This window comes from Apaloderma vittatum, unplaced genomic scaffold (genome assembly GCF_000703405.1).
Source record: "Apaloderma vittatum isolate BGI_N311 unplaced genomic scaffold, ASM70340v1 scaffold14949, whole genome shotgun sequence".
Classification (NCBI taxonomy): domain Eukaryota; kingdom Metazoa; phylum Chordata; class Aves; order Trogoniformes; family Trogonidae; genus Apaloderma; species Apaloderma vittatum.
The window spans coordinates 73,827-97,391 of NW_009734785.1; the positions used below are offsets into that span (position 1 = coordinate 73,827).

General features: G+C 48.5%; 1 protein-coding gene across 1 annotated transcript in view; it reads right to left on the minus strand.

Annotated features, from left to right (window-relative positions):
- GABRA3 (gamma-aminobutyric acid (GABA) A receptor, alpha 3) overlaps nt 1-19,120 on the minus strand; it is a 59,538-nt gene extending 40,418 nt beyond the window's left edge. Inside the window, exons 1-2 of the mRNA XM_009876404.1 lie at nt 19,032-19,120; nt 15,057-15,178 (exon numbers count right to left, since the gene is read on the minus strand). Coding sequence (XP_009874706.1) covers nt 15,057-15,178; nt 19,032-19,120 — 211 coding nt within the window. The remainder of the gene's footprint in view (nt 1-15,056; nt 15,179-19,031) is intronic.
- Nucleotides 19,121-23,565: the final 4,445 nt, after the last annotated feature.

Here is a 23,565-nt window from a genome sequence, read left to right on the forward strand (position 1 = left end):
ACACCACCATGTTGCCGGCTGGTACATGAGGCTGTGGCCCTAACAAAGCCAAAGCCAGGAGAATTTTGCTGACCACCGTTCTAAGGCTGTGCACACTGGAGGGACCAACGAGGCGAGGTAAAAAATGCCAGACAGGTACCTCAGAGTTAGGCAGACCCCTCCATGTTACTTGCAAAACACCTGTGTTTTGTTTTGGGCTTGTCTTCCTAACCTCACCTTGAGTTAACTTCCCTCTTTAGGGCTCAGTGACGATGCTCTCGTTGAGCACCCTTGGGGTAAAACTGCAGCAGCTCCTGTGCCCTGGTGTGGTGGCTGAAGTCGCACATACACGAGAGATAAGGCACCAGAACACAGCAGCCACCAGGCTGCTGTATTTGCAATATCCCTTCACACGTGTAGAGCTCAGTTGGGAGAGTCAAGAATTAGATCAGGCTTACCCAGAACCTGCATGGACATGGTGCATGTCTGAAGCTTCTCCATCAGGTGGCTTTCAGACTGTCTTACTGCCTTCCCTGACAACACTGACCCCTTTTGTTAACTCATTCTCATCAAGTCTTAGTTTAACAGAAACCACCACCTCCTAACACAGGCCAGTCACATGCTGGAAGAGGAGCTGCAAAGTCTTACAGATCAGTGCTGGTAAGATCCTGAGCGCGTGTAAAGCAATTATTGAGCTATGTAATTCATCAAAGGCAGATCTCCAGGAAAAAGCTATGCACAAAACTGAAATACAAAACTGCGACTGCTAACCTGATAATCATTGACACACAGAAAACAACTGGGAAGGTTGGAAAGCCAGAAAGAAAGCAGGGAAATGTAAGAAAAAACAAATAAGCTACACACTGCATGGCATTAATTTTATGTCATTGCAGAGGGAGAGGTCTCAAGCGAGTACGTGAGGTTTGCAGGCTGAGCTCTGAGCTCCAGCCCCACCATTGCTGCTGATTTGCTCTATGGCACTGAGTGTGCAACACAGCTCTGCTGCACCAACATTTCCCCATTTGCCTTTTAGCCCTGCCACTGCCTTCCCACGCCTCTGGCTAGATCTCGTTCAAGGCTTCTCTGCAGGCTGAGGGTTGCCAGGCCACATGATGGACTGTAGCAAAAAAAAAAAGTAAAAAAGAAAAAGAAAGTGGTTTCTGGGGTTTGCTGAGAGGAAAAGTCCGTTTAATTCTCAAGCCTGTCCCCTGAGACCAATGCCAGGTACTGAGAGGAAGATACAAGACAGACATAGCAGGGAGCAACACAGTAATTTGCACTCCGGTTCCCTTATCTGTTGGCTCCTGGCTGGTGTTTCCTTCAGCAAGAGAACTTAATCAGCTCCTGCGACAGCATGCCCCCAGTGACGCTTCTGGCATCCTTCACCACCACACCCAGGGCAGTGCAGACCAAATCTTTCCCTTCCTTATGCACCCTTTGCCCGTGTGACTGCTGAGCTGTGGGCAGAGCCAGGGTCTCCACCGAGCTGTCTCTCCCCTGTCACGCACAGGTCACTGGGCAGCACGGCCGCTGCATTTAGTTTGCAGCAATACCAATGCATCGTTAAAATAAACTCATTTAATTCATGTTTCCCTGTACCGGTCAATTTAGCATTTCCTCTGATGCTGGAGCCCTGTCGTACAGCACCACAAGCTCTCCTCATCACCCGGGCTCAACGCATCAGGCGGCAGCAATGGCCACATGGCAAGAATTCTTCCTGTGTTTGCCATCCCAGACTTGCCAGGATAAAAGGAGAGAGTCTGAAGCGCAAGATAAATCCCCAAACACCCAGCGTGGCCCCTCCATCACATCCCCTCGCGCCCGGCTTCCCCGTGCCTCCCAGGGAAGCCCCCGGCTGGCAAGCGGGGCCAGCAAACCCCTGGAGCCTCGGCGAGATCCCCATGCGGCGAGACGGGCTTATTTGTGAGCTTGGGCTGTTGTTTTATCCCCAAGCGAGCAAAACCGTTTCTGAGGAAATTCCGTTACGGCTCTAAATCTTCCCCTCCCCAGCCCTGTTCCGACACGAGCACTGTCTGTCCCGCGGACAGGAAAGGCTTTTTTATCACGGTTGCTCACAAAAACCCAGCGACAAATACCGCATTTTCAGCTCTGCCCACTCTGTGGATTACGACAGGCTACAGAACGCTCTGATACTCCCCTCAGAGACAAGCAGAGGGCAGATGCCTCCAGATGCAATTTTTAATTTCCTTTGCTGGGGAGAATGTTTTCTTGTTTTAGTGACAAGAGCGTTCCAGTTCCCATGGCAACGCGCTGCTTCCATTGGAGATGTCATTTTTCATGCCATCCCTTCAGAATTAGACATCTCCTAGCAGAAGTTTGGAAGAAATGTCTCTCTTAAACATATATTTATTAGAGACAGTGCATGCGAGAGTGTTTTATTGACACGTTTCTTAGGCGACTCACAGCCTACAGAGGGGAAAGCTGTCTCCAGAAATATGCTGGCTGCCAATCTGCCTTTTCTCAGCTTCTGCTTTCAACCAGAACTCTCCTCTCTTTTTATGCCACATACATATTAGCCAGCATCTGCTCTCCTTTTTTTATTTTTTTTTTATTTCTTTCTGTCCCAGAACTCTTGCCCATGCCCAGGCAACAAGGGAGTGCCCAACCAATTCAGCACATACTGAAAATATTGACCCCTGCTCACTGCCTGCCCAGGGATCCCCTCTTCTCCTGCAGGCAGAAAGCCATCGTGCGCCTCTTTATACACTTGTATGCAGAGAAACCCCCAAAATACTGCAAAATTGAGACCACCACAGGAGCCTCGGAGGGCAACATCAGGAGCATCTGCACCATTTCTGGGCCTGGCTGCTCTCCCTGCACCTCGCTGGGCACCTCGAGGGCTCAGTGGGCACATCAGGGCACTGATCCTGCTGCCCAGGGCATGGGGCTCCCACGCTGGCCGGGAGGAAGGTTTTGTGCCCCAGGTCTTGATTACCTGGTGCCACTCGAGCATCCCCGTTGCAGCGGTTCCTGGCCTCCTGGTACCTCTCTGAGCTCCATGGGATGCTGAGACAGACCCACCTCCCCACCTAATGTGCTGCCACCCACCCGCCCCCCACTCCCTCACTGTCCTTAACTAACTATCACACCTAACATCTACTCCCCTGTCTCAGAAACCTCCTGCAGAGAAAGTGAGAGGCAACATCCCTCCCACACAGCAGCTTCCAGAGATTTTTTTTCCCCGAGACCCCAGGGGGGAGTTTCTATTTCAAGCTGCGTGGGCGGCCCCCAACCCCGCGGGGAGCCCCCTCATTCCGCAGGGAGGTTTCCAGGCTCCCTGGGTACCCAAATGCCTTCGACCCTCCCGCACCACGCTCAGCATCTCCCACCCGAGCTCCCAAACAGCTCATTTGGAAAAGAGAGCCCTGGCGGGGGTCCCAGCGGGAAACCACGCCGGAGATCTCTAATAGAGCTGTAACGTTGCCTTCCTTCAGGAGACAAATCCGAGCAGGTAAATCGGTAGGAGCTGAGCGGATCCGGAGGCTGACAGAGCTAATCCCAGGCACGTTTTAAATGCAAAGGCCCAGAGAGCCTCACTCCAAGCCAACAGGATCGCTGAAGCGCACTGCGGTGCTTAATTCCCGCATGTAGCAGAGCACTGGGAGCAAAAGCCAGGCACCAGCTTCAAGGTCAGGACATGGGCTCTCAGCAAAGCCACGCGCCAGCAAACCAGCAGCTCCTGCTCAGCCCACTGTGGAAATCACACGGATAAACAGCCCTGTTGTCCCTCAGAGAAGTTTAGAAACATTTTCTCAGCGTGGCAGGGACACACGGGCTCAGGGGACACTTCTTGCTGACTCCAGACTTCACATTAATTGTACCGTCCCACCAGCCATTCATCAAACGTTTTCCACTGGCATTTTTATTGAAAATCAATTTAATAAAGTAGGTGGGAGTCCACGTGCTTCCATAACATCAGATAAATATTCATAGGGGCTTGTGCTTTAGCTAAATGAGTTTTTTTAATTTAACTGGTGCAATTTCCTTGCTCCTTAATATATAGCTTGGCTTGCCCTTGTTCAGGAGCAGAAGCGAGGGGACACTCAGCCCTGCGCTGGCTCACTCTTGGGCACATCAAGGCACAGTCCTTTGCTATCAAGCCAACACCTTTTGGCAAGGATATTGTTATCTGTAATTGGAAATACCAGTCTGCTGGGGTCAGCATCACCTCGTGCAAATCTCCAGAGCCAAGGCTGAATTCACAAGGGCTGTTTGGAGCTGAAAACTCATTTCCAACCCCTAAGAGTGCGCCCACTGTTTCTACCTCCGTGGGTGTGCCACTCAATTTCTGCTTTTCCCTCCCTGTTTAAGCAGCTATTGAGCTCCAACAGCAAAAAACTAATGAAAGCCATCAGGAAACGCATCCCCCTGATGCTTATCGAAGGGGGTTAAAAGGCTTCCAGCCACCAAAATATAAAATGCACCCGCAAAAGAACCAAAACACACCCACGCAAAGCTGCAGAATTTGTGGGGCGCACACATCCTAGGAGAAGGGAGTCCTAGGAGAAGGGATGAGCACCGAGGAGGACAACCTCCACCTGCAGCCCCAGCTGTGAGCATCTGCCCTGGGGAGGGCAGGTGAACCCCTCACTCCGAGGCTGAGGCTCCTGACTGCAGTCCTCCTTCTCAAAGGCAGTTATTAAGAGTCCCAGACAGAAGAAAGGAAAAATCTGACACATTGATCAAATTTAGTAGAAAGGCAGGATTCAGACAGTCCTTATCAGTGAGAGATTTTACAGCGTCTAACAGCTTCTTTGTTAACTGGAGCAGTGAAGAGCTGCAGCTTCCAAAAAGCGGCAATGCAGGGCAATTCAACCACTGCCAGGACTCTCGTCGTGTTATCCTAGTGATACCCTTCTCCTGAAAGGCAGTGCTTCAGAAATCAAGCGCATCATCATTTTGCCTTTGTTATTAACACAGACTGACTTGTTTTCATCGTTACAGCCTCGACCTAATTCCCCGGCGCACACGCTCCCTACAGCAGCTCAGATCTCTGGCCAGGATTTGCTTTCCCAGTGCTTTAATGACATGAAGGTTGTGACTAGCCCTGCAGACACTTACAGATCGCCCGAGCCCAGGGACAGGGTGCAAACAGCCCTCCCTGCCCTGCCAGCTTCCACGCACGAGCTAACGAGGGTTGCGTTTCCTATGCCCCAGCTCCAGGGTGGAGGTGATATGAAGACGAAAGGAGTCCATGAAGTGTCACCAAAATAATTTCCCCCTTCATCCCCAGCAGCTACTGATGTGGCAGAGCCTGCTTGTTGATACCACGAGACAGTCTAGTTGCTCGGTTCCTCCCAAAACACAGCATCGACTGTGGGGGTATTTCTCCTGCATCCACGGAGCCTAGCGATTTCTTTGATTTGCTCCCTATTAAGATAGCAGTCCTGCTTCGAAGAGATCACCCTTGCTGGAGACAAACTGCCTGTCAGCAAAGAGCATTAAATACCGGCTATCATATTCGACAGATAATGGCATGCTTTCAGTTTTTTCTCTCTTGGATGCAGGTCACACAACTAATGTCATCTCCGAACGCTGATATCCTAGATGCAAAAAGGTAAAGCTTAATTGCCTTGAACAGCAACTCTTGTATTGACTCCAACATAAGGCCCATAAATATTAATATGGCTATATTTAGCCCCTTTCAATTATACATATGAAATTAAACATCTTTCTGGGAACAAATCAGTCCGGATAGGGTTTGGGGTTTTTTTTTTTCCTTTTTAATGTATTCTGCATCAAAATAATAATAATAATACTAATCCTAACAGAGCTTAGGCTTTATAAAAAAAGAACAGTGGATGGAAGCAGATGCTTTCACCTGGCTCAACCAACTTGCTCTGCAGAGATGCAAAGGCACTTGCACACTCCTAACCTCACCCCTGCCCCACCTGCTTGCCCTCTTATTTGTTTGATGCAGTCCCTTTTCCGTCTGGCAGCAAACTGGGACCCACTGAAGGGGTGTGCGCAGAGAGGGGCACACGGGGGAACCAGTCCAGACTGGGAAACCCGACATCAGAGCTGGGAGGAGGATGCTTGAGAAGGGATTCCTGCCCAGGAGAGAAGAGGTCCCATCTGCAGCGATGCCTCCTGCAGTTAAAGACCTTCTCTTTTGTATAAAAATCACATCCACTCTCCTGATTTGCAAATTAATTATATGTCGATTTCCTTGCCAAAGTGGACTTAATGGTATTAATGTTACATGACAAAGAGAAGCTATCAGAAGCCTTCTCTCATAATGATGACTAGATTGATCAGGAAAGAAGAAAAAATATTACATGCTTTTGTTCTTTAACCCTTCCTCATGCAAGCAAGACAAGGCTGTTTTCTAGGAAAAGCCTCTTTCAAATTCTCAGGTGAGACCAGGTGCACCTCTCCAAAGAGAAGAGCTTTAAGCTTTCAAGCTCAAAACCTGTAATTCAATTCCCATATGTGCACAGATCCTGCAGAGAAAACGCAACTTGTGGCAAGAAGAGTTTGCACCTTCATTTTTTTGCAGGACAGAGGGCTTAACCAGCTAAAGTGACATTCCCAGCTCTCCAGGAGACACGTCTTCAGGTGAGTAAGTAGGAATGAAGGACTGCAAAAATCTGATCTGGGCTGGCTGGCTAGGTACAACCAACCTGCTCGACAAGAATTCAGATGGGTGCAGTAAGCCTTGTGCAGAGCCTCTGCCACTTTCCTCTTTGCAAATTGTTGTGGCTCTTTGTAGGGTTTTTTATAGTCATCAGATCCTTTCCTTGTCAAGGTTTCTTGTATAAGAACAGATCCTTCCAAAAAAGAGGCATTTGAAATGACTTTTGTGAGGTTGAAACAGTGTCTTGAATTTTCAGACGCAATTTATTTTGCTCCAGTCATGAATCATTCCATCCCTTGATTCAGTCTGAACTTTGTCATCAATAGGATTTTCCAGGAGGTTTGGGGGGAGGAAAAAAAAATTAATAAATCATACGCTTTTTCCTTGCCTGTTGTTCTCATCGCTTGAATTATGTTCCTCCAGAAGGTAAAGTGAACGGGGTGTCCTTCTCTCACAATGCAAGCAGTAGATTAAAAACTCTCTTTAGGCTATCCTCTACACTTACAATTGCCAGTGCTACACAAAGACTTTTTTTTTTCCGTATTAAACATTAGCTGTATGTCCTTCAAAGGCAGATTTTTAAAGTAAGCTACAGGTTAGTACACATAAAGAAATCATTACATTAAAGTCTTGCCCCGCCAGACTCAAGTGAGAGTTTTGCCTGCAAGAGGGTGAGAATTTCACTCTCACTTTTAACACTCTTTGGGTAAGGAGCCCTGCATGATTTAACCTCACAGCCTTGCAGCAACTCACTCATCAAAGCCCTGTGCGTCTCCCGAAGCCTCATGAGCACTCCAATATTTTTATTTAATCAAACAATAACCTTTAAATAAATGAAACGACATAAACTAACGGGTCTGAATCAGCAGCATTAATCCCCCCCACCGCAGGGGGCCCAGGGAGAAGTGATTTGATTGCTTCTTCCAGATGGAATCGGGCTGAAATTCACCACCAACACGATCAATGGCTTTGTCTCATCAGACATAATCAGTCTCTTTACAGGTACACGAACTGTCGCAAACATTATATCCTCTAGCTCAATGAATAATTGCTATTTTCCTCAATATTTGACCAGTGGTTTCACCACCAGCTGCCCAGAATAAACCAAATGGACTTGTTTTTTAAACTCTACAATACTTAATTAAAAAAAAAAAAAAAATCGTATTTCACAATCCATATCGAGGACACATTATGAATCCTTTACATGGGACTAAACGAATGGAAATTCTAATAAATGAGTAGCTGCCATAGTCCAACAGATCAATAAAGACATCCTTGCAGGCAGTTTATAGCCATCTATAACACCATCTACTAATGTTCTTAAAGCCATCTAACACATGTTCGACATGCTTAAACATCAACCCCCCTTTTCCAAAATCATTATAAACAAATAGCATCACTCCAACACGCACCCACCCGTCTGCCCTCAGGCAGGGATCAGCTGCTTAATCGTCTCGCTGGTTCACTGCAGGTGTCTGATCTAGCACTGAAGCTCTGAGATGTTACTCCAGCACAAATCACTGGGGTAAAAATTCCTCCAAATGGATTCACTTTCCTAGAAAAATTTCTCATGCTCCGGGGGAAAGAAAAAAATAAAAAATTTTACTTCTTGCCTATAGACGTGGATACACGGAGGGGATGGCAGCTTGGGGTAGGCTCCTCCCACGCGCAGTGGATGAAGGTACCATCTAAAAAAGGACATCCAAAGCAGTACGAGAAACACCTTCCCCTCCACAACCCCAGCAGGCTTGGGGCTTGGTTGTGGCCCCTCTGCAATGTCCAGGAGCGTGCTGCCCAAGGAGAGTCTCATCACTCGCGATTGACTTTTGGCCACGCGGAGGGTGGCCAGGCAGGGTCCGCTCCCTCCCGCTGCACCCAAAGAACCTGGTGCTGGCCTGAAGCCCAGGTGCGGTCGCACACCAAAAGCTATGAGTCTCTTTTCACCATGGGTTTCTCACCCCTCCAAAGTGTTTGCGATATCCCTGAAGCTTTGATACGGGCTTGTTGCCCTAAGCAAGCTCATAACTTATTTAACAGAAGACTTTCACCCTTAGGCATAGCTGTCAAGCCTGCATTCCTCACTTGCCTTCTGATGTGTTCCTACCTTTTCACACAGAGCTCCCTCTCCTTGTTCGCCCTGGGCTTAAACAGCGGCACAAGTGGGATTTCTGCATAACAGAGGAGAGCATCAGGGCTGTGCAAATCCATGGCAAAGCTGCCTTTGGAGAGCCGCACCCAAGGGGAAGGCAACCTTTCTTCTAATTTGTTCATAGATCTTAACTTCAGAAGGTTGACAAGACAGAGCAGAGTCCCTGTTGCTCAGAAAGGTAAACAGACAAAAACGCTGTTCAGGCAATGCCTCAGCTTCAAATTAAAACTCATCAAGAAATCTCAGACAAAAAAAAAACTGAGATAAGACATGGATTATTTTTTTTTTCTAAGAAAGGATCAAATTCCTCCCTGGAGTAATCAATACAAGGCATGAAGTCAGATCAGAGAGAAGAGATGAGAAGTTGGGAGAGATGGAACATTAAGACAGAAAAACAGATTAAACACAGTCCTGAAACCTTGGAAATCATAACAAACCACAAAGGACCACTGGGTTTGTCATCTAATATTTTGCTTGCGCAAACAGTAGATCTTGATAACGTTTATGACAAACTGCAGGCAGCTTCATCGTGCACAGGTGAAAAAACTGCAGGAGAGCTCAAGGCCACATTGAGTCCAGCCTTCCTGGACACCTGGGGACCAGCTCTGCTGGCGACACTGCAGCAGGACTCTGCCACCACTTCTCAGGTGACTCCATAGCCAAGGGACAAAGCACAGACCTGTCCCCATCCCTCTGCCCACCACCGAGTGCCCAGAAGCTGGGCTGCTGCACACTGTGGCTTTACACGCGCCCAAGGAGCTTGAGACGTTCCCTCCCCGAGGGCTTTGCAACATATCCACAGAAGAAAAGGGTAATTTCAGCATTCCAGCTTCTAGGAAATAAATTTCAGGTTGTTAGGAAATAGTTCTCTAAACTTCAGTCTGGACAATTTAACAATTTCTACTACGATTGTAGTTTACTCTCACTGCAAACAGATTTCGTCTTGGATCTTACCGGGCAGGGAAGTCCTCGCTCTTCCAGCTTGAAGAGCACTGTGCTTTCACAAGAAGGAAGTTCTATAATTTAATTATTCTGACTATTTCATCCCTTCTGCCTTAATGCCCACATAATAACAGACAAGCCCTTACCTGCAGGAGGTCAGGACAAAATGACAAATGCACTGAGGTGTAACACACCAAGCATCTCACGGGAATGTCTCAATCTGAAGGGAGTCGCTCTGAACCTAAGTTCAAAACCTCTTGGCCATCAGCATTTGTATCAGTGAAACACAGCTGGCAGGACAGGGATACAGATGTTTCTTATTTGCTCAGAAGCCATCCTGCCAAACTACACCATCATTAAAAGAGGAGGAAGAAAGAGACAAGAAAAACTCCAAGTGAAGTGTGCTTCACCTGTGAAAGAATAAAGGGAATACATCAGCAGGATTAATATTAACGGGTGGCTACAGATCAAAACCATTAGCAGGGCAGAGCTGACATGGTGAGGCCAGATAAAAGGCACCAAAGGTCTGTGCTGGGCATCCCTGATCTGTGTCCTGTTGCAAACTGCAGAGCCTCACCGCACCGAAACCTGGTGGAGCCCAGTGGGGTCTGTGCCGAGCCCAACGCGGGCAGGGAGATGCTGGCACCAAGCTACAACGAACAACGCAGCGGAGCTGAGGAAGAGGAGGCAGCCACGAGTCTGGATTACTTTCACTCCCTGGATATACCCAGGGGTAAAGATACAAACCTCTCTGCCTGGATGGGACCCACTTGGTGCCAAACCTAAGGACAAGGAATGGGCACTGTGCCCTGTCCCCTAGGAAAAGGAAACCAAAGGGGTCAAGTGCCTTGTTCTGCCTAGAGAACTGCATTGTTTTAATCTGGTTGCCTGTGTTTGCTGGTCCCAGCAAACCTCGTGCTCTGAAAAAAATAAACTTTAATAGGCTCCTAACCCCTCAACCGTCCAGAAGCACATCGTGCAGACACAGACGATCAGGACGTTGTCCAGCCATTGTTCCCTCAGTGGGGCCAAGTCAGCCACTTAGGGACTCCAGAGACACGTGGTAGAAGCTTCAAGGAAATCCAATGAGTTACCTTGTAAGCGATGCTGCACCCAGGAGGGATAACAGTGATCAATCCTAGCCTAGCTGCTTAACATGGTACAAATTACTTTTTAATTGCCATTGGCGAAACTGGCTTATCTAGAAAGTTTACAGCCCATCTTTTAGAAAACAGAACAATCTACTCTCTCCTTTTCCTCGGGGATAAATCTTTTTCTCTTTAGCATCCTCTGCAAAAGGTGAGCAGCTTTCTGGAGCACAGGCTTGCCCTGACTTTGTCCACCACTGCTCCAGATGCCCTCTAGGTTCCTCATCCTGACACCAAACAGCGCCTCAGGCAGACCCACGGCCTCCGTGAAGCAGACAGTCTCCAGCTAAGCTGTAAGAAATCCCTATCCTGATTTGGAAATAGCTACAGAAAGGCCCCACGTGCCTCCCCTCAAGCAGGAAGGTGCTCCCTGATAGTTTTGGGAAGGGACCTTAGATTAAGAGAATTCTCAAGGCTGTAAGGAAGGAAAAGGCTGGGGCAAGTCTAGAAATCTCCCCTCCTGCGCCTCCCAACAAGAAGGTTGTGTTTTGCTTGCAGCACAATGGACCCAAACTTCATCAGTCAGGAAACATGGCTGCAGAAGGTAGAGCTGCACAGGGACCATCCCCGAACATCAAACAACCCAACCACTGCATCCCCTCTCGTGGTAACTGTGCTGGGCATCGTCCTGGCTGTGCAGGGGTTGCAGAACTTCAATCACTCTTCACAGCAAGCAGCCCAAGTATATACAGGTATTTTTGTGCATCAGTCATTCTTGGAGGATCACTTAACGGTCCTGTAGCTGAGATTCCACTCCCTGAGCAGCTCTCCTTTCTGGGTATGTGATGTCTCTCCTTTTGTCAGCCAGTTCTACCTCTCTCTCCTGGCCACATCTCCTCTCCCCTACTCTTGCAAGCAAGGGCAAGCTGCAGGTTCAAAACGGAGGCCTCTCCACGTGCCACCTCTGCAGGGAGCCCCAACAAAGAGAATTTGAGAGCTATAAATAGATGCCCCTCGCTGTAGCCCCCACAGGGCTGGGCAGAGGATCTGCACGGTTGCACAGCTCCAGACCAGCAGTGGAGGCCAGCACTGCCCACAGAAACTCTCTCAGTGGGAGCTCTTCTTATCCTACAAGGTTGGCCATGACAACAGATGTCTCCATCCCCTCAGGGTCCATTTCTGTTCCTCTTCTGACTTAATAACCAATCTGCCTGTGTTTTCCCACTGGAAACACAGGTTATCTGCTGACAGTTCCTTCCTCTCCTCCTCCACTCTGAGTCCTATAACATGATCTATTTATGCAGTCACCCTTCTGCAGGAGCAGGCTGGTTATGGGACCAAACAAAAGACTCAGCTCTGTCCCCAAGAGCAAGCCAGCCCCAGCTCACCTGGCAGAGACAGGGAGAAACCCCCTACCAGCCACAGAAGACTTCTCTGTGACACCACTGGTCATGTCCTATGGCCTGTTCTTGCAGAAGGAGGGGTCTGACCTTCTCGTGCCGCCTTTCCTCTTCTAAGCTAGCCCGGAGGATGCTCACAAACCTCTGCTTGCAGTCAAGACTTCTGGAGAGGCTGTCCTGAGCCAGCTCCTGGGGGCAGGAGCAGCAGGAAGGCACAGGATTACCCTTGCCTGAGCCTGGCTCTGCAGCACCAGGCATCCCCGAGCAGGCTCAGAACTGGTTTTGCTTTAGTTTGTGTCTGTAGCATCCTGGTAGGAAGAGGAGCTCTGGCATGGGAGCTATTAGAGTGGGTGGCAGCAGATGGTGAAAACAGAGGGGATAAGAAAATAAATACAAAGAGGCTATCTCAAGGGGAGAAGTCGCCACATCAACACTCTGTTGCTTACACAGCCTCTTCTCCCAAAGCCTAAACAAACATTGCTCGGTTCCTGGCACAAGAGGCAGTGGCTCTGCCACACGTGGAGGACAGGGACCCTGGCACACTCAGCCCTTCGTATCCCAACACAGTGTTTTCACAGGGGTCTGCTTCATACAGAGCAGGGAAACTAAGGCCAAGAAGGGACCCTGCAGGTCCTGCTTCCCCATTACCCACAATTTAGGCCAGTCCATCCTTTTGTTAGCCTGTGCACGGGCACAATACCCCCATATCTGCCCTATCTGTGGACACCAAAGCAGGACTGCATGGTGCTGATTCAGAAAAGCAAGTGGAATGTATTCCCAGGGGAAACGAGGAGAGCCAGCGCTGGGTCTACAGGGACTGCCCAGTGCCGTCTCACAGGAAAACCGCTGGACTTTGTAAGTCACAGAACCACATTAGCTGCTAATTTGAAGCAAAGCAACCCCTTTCACAGCTTTCATGCAACCTTGGACAGCAGGAGCCCAGCTCTTGCTGACTGTCACCCCAAGCTACTTGATTAACCCCTAAGTCTGGAGTCTGTAGCAGGACCATTTCTGCTTCTCTGGCCACCAGCAGCGGTGGCAAAGGTCTTCCCCTCTAATGGTCTTCCTGATAACAGCCCTGACAGATCTCCAAGGGATAAAAGCTCAGACTTAGGGAAAACAGGTCCAGCTAAAAGCGGGGAGAGCCTGGCTCATCCGGTTGCCCCCCAGGTACAGACACTGAGGACAACTCATTGCCAGCCAAGAGGCCCCCAGACCTGTAGCTCTTGTCAAAACCTCCCATCTGAGTCAGCAGGAGTGCTCCATGAAGGGAAACCAGAGGTGAAAGCAGCCTTCAAACATGCAATGTCTGGTTCAGGCAAAGGCAATTTATTATGTTAAGCACATTATTAAAAGGATCTAAAGCAATAGAGAAGAGATGTTCCAAGAAAGGTTTTAACTTTCCCAGCAAGGGACTCCTGGGAGTCCTCTTGTTAATACTTTGCATGGGGTTGTCTGCAACCGAGCCTACGGTGAACATAAATGCCCCCTCAGTCCCCTTTCAGAACTCGTTTCAGTTAAATCAATACAGCCATCGGGGAGACTTGAGGAAGCAAAGCTATTAGCGGGACCACAGTTAATTCTAGGGGAGAGAAACAAGCAACAAAAGCAATAAAACTGACGGATGGCTTATGCAGACACAGTAACCCTTGCCTGTCCAGGTCCTGCAGCATGGCAGTCCACCAGACGTGAGGATGCTCACTGGAGAAACCCTTCCTCCCCAGATTTTGCATGGTGTCTGCTTGGCATCAAAGTACTCTTGGGCAGGTGCAGGGCAGAGGGCTTGGGGCTGGGAGAAGACAATGAGGCTGCTCTGAGCAGTGGAGAGTGCAAACCCAGGCTGGCACTGTGCCACTGGAGCCCCCGTCATCATACAAGAGCTGAGGGAGGTTCGTTCCCAGTCTCCCTTGACAGTAGGACCTTCAGTGACTCTGGCTTTAGGTGGGAATCACAGTCCAGCAGCGCAACTTTGCAGCTGAGCAGGAGAGCTCAGACCAGTACAGGGACATCCCCTCAGCAGCTCCCACGGCTGCCAGCACCTGAGAGGGGTTATCTTCTCCATCCCTTGGCAACAACACACCAGGAAATCACACAGGCCCATCTCTCACTCATCTCATCAAGAAATCTTGTGTCTGTCTCCCCCATACGTCTCCCCATTGCTTCTACCTCTGTACATCTCACTAAATGTATGACATAAGCACCAGGAGGGAAGGTGACTACCGTGGCTTTGCTTTCTGAAGCACCTCAAACATCTGTAGGTGTCTGGAGAGAAGCTCAGCAGCAGGAGCTGTAGTGGCAGTGGCTTTAAAAGCAGCTCAGGAGACAGCAGAGCCTGGCTGACTGCCCAGTGCCCAGACCAGCACGCAGAGAAGAGCTTGCCAGGTGACAGCTACACAGGAAACAACTGAGAAGATGTCAAGCTAGAGGCTCTGTAGCAAAGCCCACCAACACGAGCTGCAGGTCCTGCAAACTGGTGGCATCGTCATTTCTGAAACGGTAACGACTATACAGTAGCAGAAATAAGTTTAATCGTATTTGCTCCATCTACAGGCCTGTCAATGTAATACCTCAGAACACCACAGCAGTCAGAGGCTTGTGCCTCTCATCTCACAAAATCATAGAATCATAGAATGGCCGAGGCTGGAAGGGACCTTAGAGATCATTTTAATCCAGCCTCCCTGTTGCCAGGGACGCCACCTCTCGACTAGATCAGGCAGCACACGGGGAAAATATCAAACAATAGGGCAGCACAACCTCAACGTCAGGAAACCAGTTACCCACTCTGGCATTAAACCAGCCTCTCCTTCCAACACCACTGGATTTACTAAGAGTCACCTGTGCAGCATCTTGTTTCTAAAGCTACACAGCTGCGGAAAACATCATCTCTCCACCCAGCTGACCTCCAAGTCCAGGTCTCAGGCGGTTGTCATATCCATCCAAGAGCCTGTCCAGGATGCGAGTGAATATGGTGATGTTGTCCTTGCTGTCATCGACGACGTCTGAAACATGTTTCTGAGAAAGCCTGGCACGCGGTGGGATAAAAAAAAAGAGGTAAAAACATCATCAGAAGAGAAAACTAGTCTTTAAATGCTCTGAAGAGTTACTGGAAATGAAGGGAAAGTGGAAAGGGAGGCAGAAAAGTAGGAATTGAGTAAAGCAGGCTTTAAGCCTGATTCCATCATTAAAACCCTTCATGAACCATTTCTGCAGTTTGTTGAACTGTTTATAAAACCAAATGAGTTTTCGCATTCCTATCTCTGCTCAGCATAGAAGCCTGGAAGCCCTCAAATAAGATGATTTCCTCGGGGTATTTTCTGCCCCAGGTGGAATAAAGTAAGTAGTAAATTTTGCAAACAAAGTTCATCCCGCCACACACAATCTTCAATGCGGTTTTGCAAGCCCAAGGGGCTCAAACAATACATTTGCATTTTACGTCTCCCTTTCAATCAACAGAAAAAGAGCCTGCAAATCTTTCTGAAACTGGCTGTCTCCAAAAGGCATTTCAGACAACACAGAGTACCGGTGCTGTGGCTCCAAGCACAGCTCTCCCTGGCAGAAATAGCTGTTAAGACCGAAACAAATGGAAAGGCAGAAGATTAAGTAACAGAAAGCAAACAAACAAACAAACAAAATCTATAGAGACGCAGAGATTGCAAAGAAGATGGAAGAGGAAATAAAAGAGACACCAATGAGCCCAAAAAAAAGAGATTAAGAGGCACAGGCAGGCAGCGGGATGGCAGAGGAAGCCCAGCCAAGCGGTTCGAGAAAACCTGCTGGAGTGGAGAGATCCTCAGTGATGGCACCAGGAGCAACTTGGGAATGGGGCAGCTTCGACTGACAAATCAGCCCCATGTCACCAACTAGAGGGATAAGTGACTGGGGAGCACTGCCTGGACAAAGACCACAGATGCGGGAAATTAGAGAGACACTGGTGGTGCAAGAGGTGGGCGCAACTCCCAGGGAAGGCATCTCTGACTCTCGGTCCCACTCCCCACACCTGGGGGATGAGAAGTCCCTAAATCATTGCTTTCTAACACTTCTGTCCCTTTCCTTCTCCTCCTCAGCCATGTTTTTCTTGCTCTAGTTGATATGTGCAACTACTTGTTTAAACATGCGTCAGGAATTAGTTGAGGGGGGAAACACCAGAAAGAGGAATATCATTTAAGGAGGTCAAAGCTGAATCTTGTGGCATCCCATCTGGTCAGACCAGTTACCCCTGACACTGCTAAGTAAGTTTGTAAGTACTCCGTGAAGGGTTAGTGGGGTGACAAGTTGCAGAGCTGGCTTGGAACTTTTCTATCAGAACATTTTCCCAACTGAAAACCCAGATTTTTGTAAGATAGAAGAAGAGTAAAAAGGATTTTCTAGCACAAGGGGAAAAATGGAGAGTAAGGTATAGGCACTTTGAGAGTCAGGCTGAATCAATATTATGCAGCACGCTACAGCTAATTGAAATATTCCATCTAAGGCAATTTTGACATTAATTTGCATCGACATCAATGACCAAACACTCTGGGAAATTGCAGTTCAAGTGCTTGAGGTTTTGCTACTCCAGGGATTGGATCCCACCTCTCGCAAGGCTGCCTGGCTGGTGGTTTTTGGCAAACCAGTACTTGCTATCATGGGAGAAATTGTCAGGCCAGGAAGCTCAGCCTGCAAGAGTCTAACAGGAATAATAAAGTGCTTAAATTGCAGTTCCCAGGGGTATGGGCAGTGTTGGGAAAACACCTGTCCCAGCCCTAATGCAACCTGTGAGATCCAAAACATCAAGCAGTTATGAACCGCATCACAGCCTTCAAGTCTTCCCACTTGAATCCAAACACTAGTTTTGGCTCTTCATCTGGACTTGAAATATTTAAAACAGCTGAACTCCCTGCAGGTAAGTAGAATTTTGAGGAATTTCACAAATGCCTACTGTAATTAGTGAGGTTTCAATTGTGCCAGCTTTCAATAGATGTCATGGTTAAAAGCAATCTGTACCAGTGTCTGCTGATGGGTATATAACCATCTATAACTTATGAATAGCTAGCATGCTCATGAAAGCTCATTCATTAATGTTTTATAAGCTATCTTTAAAAATTACCCGTAATATAAAGAGCAAGAGGACGGATTTTTGTGAAGGAACTCCTGGCGGAGGCTCAGCAGTGATGGGAAAAATGAGTTTACAAATTTCAAAGCCGTTTTTACTTAGCCTGACATTTGAGGTTTCAACTTCAATGTGAGCAGCGTGGGATTTCGCTCGGGAGGCGCCGGGGAAAGAGCGGCGCGGGCAGGGCGAGGGACGGGTGCAGGCAGGGGAGAGCCAGCAGCACCTCTGCCTGGCACCTATTGGAGCTAATTACCCAGTCCAGTCAAGGGCTGGGCTGGCTCATCTATCCTTAATATAAAGCTAAAGCAGCCCTTTAGCAAGGCATAAAAACCAGGTCTCATTTATCTCTCTCAAAGCCCCTGCGAAGAACTGTTGAGGAAGTGCAAAGAGGTATGGGGATCATGGTTTTTAAAATAATTAAAAGCCTTTAGGCAGGGAAGACAGAGGTTTTTCAGCAAATTTAATTAGGATAGGCTTGAGGAAAAGTCATTACCTCACCACCCGTCCCTGTGCACACACTCCCTGGAGAGCTGTCTGCCACTTCCGAAAAAACGACATACCGCCTGTAATTTAGGAAGCGAACCCTCCCACGGACCGGAGTGATGTGAGGGACGACGTGATGGGAAGGAAAAGGGCCATGAGGGCTGCAGGCACAGGGGCTGCTGACAATCCCCCACAGCCAGCATGGGGATGGGGACACAATCGCCCCAGGGTGGAGGGGACAGCAAGAGGCTGATGTCTGTGCAAGCAAGCAGCCCTATATTGATAAAAGGGTCAGCATCTACACATCAAGGCACGCTCGGGATGTGGGTTTTTTGCTTATGCAAAGTTAGATTCCCAGCAGATGAAGCAGCGTGGGCAGGTCGGGGTAGGAGCGTGCAGCGAGGCGCGTGGGTGACGCACGAGTGGCAAACACCGACATTCTCTCATGCGTGAAAACCCTTGAGCGCTGCTGGACTTGAAGCCCGGCAGACGGCATTTCAGTGTCCGTACCTGGCACTCTAAAGGCTTTCCTACATTTTTTATAGAAGTCATGTATTATTTGCATTTCTCTCCCTCTCCACAGAGCTCCTCCCTCCCCACGGCTGGCAGCTCTGCTGGGGTGTCTCTGCCTCCCTTCCTCGAAGGGTTCTCCAAGCTCACCGAGCCTCAACGAGATGCAGAGGAGGGCTGTGGAGCCTGTCCTGGACTAACAGGCTTTTTGTCTTTGCCTGACAGCTCCCGGAGGCTGGGAAGGTGAGGCTGGTGGCAGCGCTCTCCATGAAGGGACAGCAGGAGCCAGCACACCCAGGACCCCCAACCCAAGCAGAGGGAGAGCAGCACGTCCAGCCCAGGCTGGCCAGAGCCCCCCCATGCAGCTCGTGGGTCCTCATACCAAAAACAGTCAAGTAACTGAAGAAGTTTAATTTTTTTCTTTAAAGAGTATTAAAAAAATTAAGCAGGGGGGGACTCTCCCTTCCAGGTTAAAAGCCCGCCAAGCCAAATCCTCGCCCAGAGTGAACTGTGGAGAGGCCAAATCCGAAAATTGGTTTTGTTGCAAAAAAATGCTGAGAACTGCCCTTTGTGAGAGCACCTCAGATAATGCTAGTGTAATCAGTCAGCTCAGCCACGAGGGACTGAAGAGGTGAAAGGCATGGGGACAGGGACACGGGGAAGGTCAAACACAGCAATGACATTTTTTAGGGCTCTGCCCTTGACTACTTCACGCTGGTACTGGCCCAGGGATGTTTAAGCACAGTGAGGGGACTGCAACCTTGGCCGACAGCCTCAGCGCTCATCATCTTACCCAGCATCAGCAGGGAGAGTCACAACCAGGACCAGGGCTCCAAGACCAACAAGCGAGAGTGACCGTGTTCCCCAGAGCCTCAGCGCCATGGTGTCAGCACGCAGCGACCGGCAAGGAAGCCTCCAAAACCTGCCAGGGTGGGCAAACAGGGGAAGGAGGGAAGAGAAAAGAGATTTTATTTATCAGGAGGAAAGCAATCCGCTTAGTTTGGTTTCTTCCAGCAGTTCATCCATGTCACCCAGCAGTCAGTATTTCTGGGGTCCTGCACCTGAAGTCTCGGAGAACCCTCCCCGGGGACCAAAGGCAGCAGCATCCTCTGCAGCACTGCTCGCCCAGGGGAAGCTGCAGCATGTACATACACGTATACAAATCCTTACCCCATCCTCACAGCACATCCAGCAGCTCCCCAGGTGCTTCAGAAACTGGCAGCAAGTGCATAGCTCTGCTTCCCAAACAACCGCACCGGTTCTTCTGTTACCTATCGCCTCTTCCTCCTCTGCTCGTAAATCTCAGTCGTCACATTCCCCCTGCAGCAGTTCCCAGCTCCCCTTGGGGACACCCTACAGCCAGAACCACTTGCTAAGTCTCAACACCCATTTTTTCCAAACACCTTTTTCTGGACAGTTAGGCCGTCATTTATTTTTGGTAATGACACTGCTGGAAATTATTATTAAGTGTGGGCACTGATGCCCAAGGTAGTGGGAGTGTTCAACTGTACTGCACTTAGTGCTCAGATTTTTCACTAATGCCCAGTTTTACTTTTATTGTGATGTTATTGCACATTTAACTGCTTTCCCCTTTTATGTATCTCATTACGTTGATGCACCTTGGAACAGCTCTACCAACGAACAGCCTGTATAAATATGGTTTGGTATGACAGCACCTCATGTCTGGCACACACGAGATTCAACCCAGCAGAGGCTCAGCACCACGGCAGCCAGGCACAACCCTCCCGTGTGAGCCCCCAAAGCTGGGAATGAAGGTTCACTTCAATCACAGCTGGCAGAGACCACAGCAAGATGTTGTTGCCAGGTAAACCTGACCTCTGGATTTCTCCACCCCATAGGCACCGCAGAGACCCAGGCAGCTCCTTCCAGCACTGAAGGAGTTGCTGGGTTGAAAGCCAAACCCCACCACCCAAAGGACATTTCTCAGGTAGTGGAGGGTGTCCCAGCATGAAGGGGGCAAGTGAGTTATGTAAGGGCTCTCATGAAGCACACGGACACGGGAGACGAGAACCACTGACAGAAATCCATGGAAAGGGAGCAGAGAGCTCAGCTGAGCAGGATGGAACCACCTAGAGATCATGTACATCTTGTGCGTGCAGTGATGTGTATCTGGCTACCCCTGCCACGGTCAACTGGAAGAGCAAAAGAGGCACAAGGCCAGTCTAGGTCTTGTGTTATGCCACAATTCTGCATTTAGCTACCCCCTGGTTGCCCCTCGACTCTTTGGCTCTGCATTCTTCCCAGATGCTACATCTGATCCTTGTTTTTTAGCTCAGTACAGCTCTGAGAGGACACAAGCTGCAGAAGGTAAGAGCCAGACACTACAAGTCCTTATCCACCCACTGCAGCTTTTGTTTTGGCAAGATATTCACTAACGGCAGGCACAGGAAGAAAAAAAACAAAAAAGGAGAAAAAAAGGAGTAGCACTACACCTTGCATAGAGCATATTTCAGACATGTCTTAGATTTACCTTCCTCCCCATCACATAAAATCCTTGCAAATATGAGTGTATGGGTTAATTTTGTGAACGCGAGCATTTGCTTGAGTCTTATTTAATCAGGATGCTACCCAGGGAAGTGCAGCCTTCCCACCAGCGGAGCACATGCTCACCAGAGGCTGCAGGAGCCTTCTGGCTTGGGTACACCTACACCTCTGGTGAGACAAGTCCTGGTTTGGGATGGCTCCTCTGGCTCCTGCCACCCTCCAGCTGAGAAGGGCCACGCAGCCTTGGAAATTCAAGTATTTGCTGAGGAAGCACAAATTAAGAGGCTTGAACATCTGTTCTGTGGGAAATTCCAACAGTTAGGGGAGACTCGTTCCAAATCACAACAAGGACAGCTAAAATGTTTATGTTTCTTACAAGGCAAATTCAAAACTCCTTCAATTAGCAGCTTCTCAACAGATTTCCTTTCAATTTTTTCCCTTTCACTTAAACTTGCATATTATACAATAGGATTTAACTGTTTGTTGTTTTTTGTCTAAGGTAATTGCAAACACTAACCGAAAGCAAAAAGAAAACATCGATGGCTTCCCTCTCCCCTCCCCATACCACTGAAAAATGTCGTTGAAATCAACACTTTCCCACTCAAGTACTGATTTCAACAAATGAAATAAATTGGTTTGGCAGAATTTATGCCGCCAGAAGTTTTTGACCAGCGATACCCGCACAAACAAGAACCCTTTGGTTTTGCAGCAGGTGTCTCCTGGCTCTGCAAGAACTGTTCTGATTCCTCTAGAGCATTTTGGACCATCTTTATCAGATTTGCTAAGGCTGCAAGCTGGGGAGATTATGCACCAAAGGTGGGAGAGAGCAACTAAATCAAAGAGGACCAGAAAACAAGGCGGCAAGGTAATTCAGAAATAGGTAGGGTCAGGAGCAGTGACAAAAGCCTTAAGCACCAGAACCACCTTGTGAACCAGAAATACCTTGTGTTTAGGTGTGTATAAAACACACCTGTCTGTGCCAAGAAGCTCTAAACAACCACACTTCAACCAAGTCTTGTTCAAACAGTTTTCCTTTGATATTATACGTAGATGAAAGGCTCATTTTCTACCCTGGATAGTTTTGCTGAGGAGGGTGCTAGCCGAGGGTAACAGAACTGCTTGAATGAATGAAGTTAAATATACGCTTAAGTCTCATTTTAAGTATCAGAATCAGCTTCATGTATTGCACTGGGAGAAAAATCCGTTTTCACTACTTGCCCAAGTGATTACTTTGCCAGCCACAGCTCGGTTTGTCGGCACAGAGAACGCCCCCAAAACGGTGTGTGAGAGTACTTGGATGGCTGGTTTGCTATGGCTGCATTTATGGACTCAGCAAGGCAAGCACAGCACAGAAAATAGCTTGGCACTGTTTTCTACCACACTCCTTTGGTTCCATATTGTATTTTTCCCGAGGAGCTGGATAGAAGAGGCTACGCAGCATTTGCCTTGTTCTTTGGCTCCCCTACACTTTGACACAGATAAAGAAGCAGACCCAGTCCTGAGGATTGTGGTTGACATTCCTGATTAACACGGGGGTTTTAATTGTTAGTGATGCAGGAAACACGTCTCCTGAGGACGCAAGGAGGCTTTTGCAGAGGTTTCGCCCTTCAAAGAGTTTAAGGGATCTTCCAAAGCTCTCCAGAGCCAGAGCCTAGCATAGTCCCCACGGCACAACAGCTCTCCACATCATCTCTCCCCTTTCCTGGTGCTCTTACTAATCCAGACCCAGCACCAACCACAGGGACACAAAAAATCTCACAAAATCATGCCCGGGCTCCTCCAGCCCAAATTGATGCTGCCCTTGCAGAAGGTGCTTAAACAAAATGCTCTTCTTCTGCCACTTCCCGCTCTGGAAGGCTCTGAAACAAGCAACATCTTGATCTGAACACCTGTAGGGATGCCTGATCCTCTGAGAAGGTGAGGGACGAGGCAGGCAACATGCATTTAACTGCATGTATCCAAGTGAGGGTTTAGGAATGTTAATTGGATGGTCATAGTCTCAAAGAAAAAAAAAAAAACCACAACAAAATCTCTCACTAGGTCTTGCTGAAAGGAAACTGCATAGTATCCATGAAGCAAAAAGCAGAATGCAAAGATTTCTAAGCTCAGAAAAGAGTGGTACAACTCCTTAGACTGATCCCCCTTTCACAGAAGAATATCATCACCCCAACGCTTCTGGCTCTCATCTGTGTCTGTGCAAGATGGAGCCTACAGGGAGGGTAAGTGTTCAAAGCAGCTCTGCACTTCCTTCCTCCATCTGGCCATTGCTCATTTCTTAATGGCACAGTTAGCAAACACATTCATCACTAATTCTGCAGTTGCTGGTAACCTCCACAGCTGAATCAAACGCAGATTTTTTGAGGAGCCCTGCTAACACTTTACAGCTGGAATCCAGCAGCACTTGAAGTTTACGATTCTGCGCACTCCGGATTTTGGCAAGGTCTCCTTTATAACCACGTACCTAAAGGCACCATAAATATACCCACTCCTCTCCAACACACACAGTTGGTCCAATCTCCAGAGCATCACAGCATAACAACACTCCAGAGCATCACAGCATTCCTGTTGGATGTGCAGTTTTGGAACAAGGAATTGGAAAAGCATCTTTCTCCCCAAGACAGCAACATGCTCCAGCCCTTGCTTCTGCTGAAATGAGTTTGGGAACCAAAAAAGTGATGGTACCCTCCAGATCAGCTAGGTACCCCAGTAACTGTGTTAACATTGGGTATCTCCTCACCTGGCATACCGAGCCTGATCTTTTCAGGAATCCTTCTTCAAGAAACCATTAAATATTCTGCAATGCCTTCCTAGGAAAGAGGGAT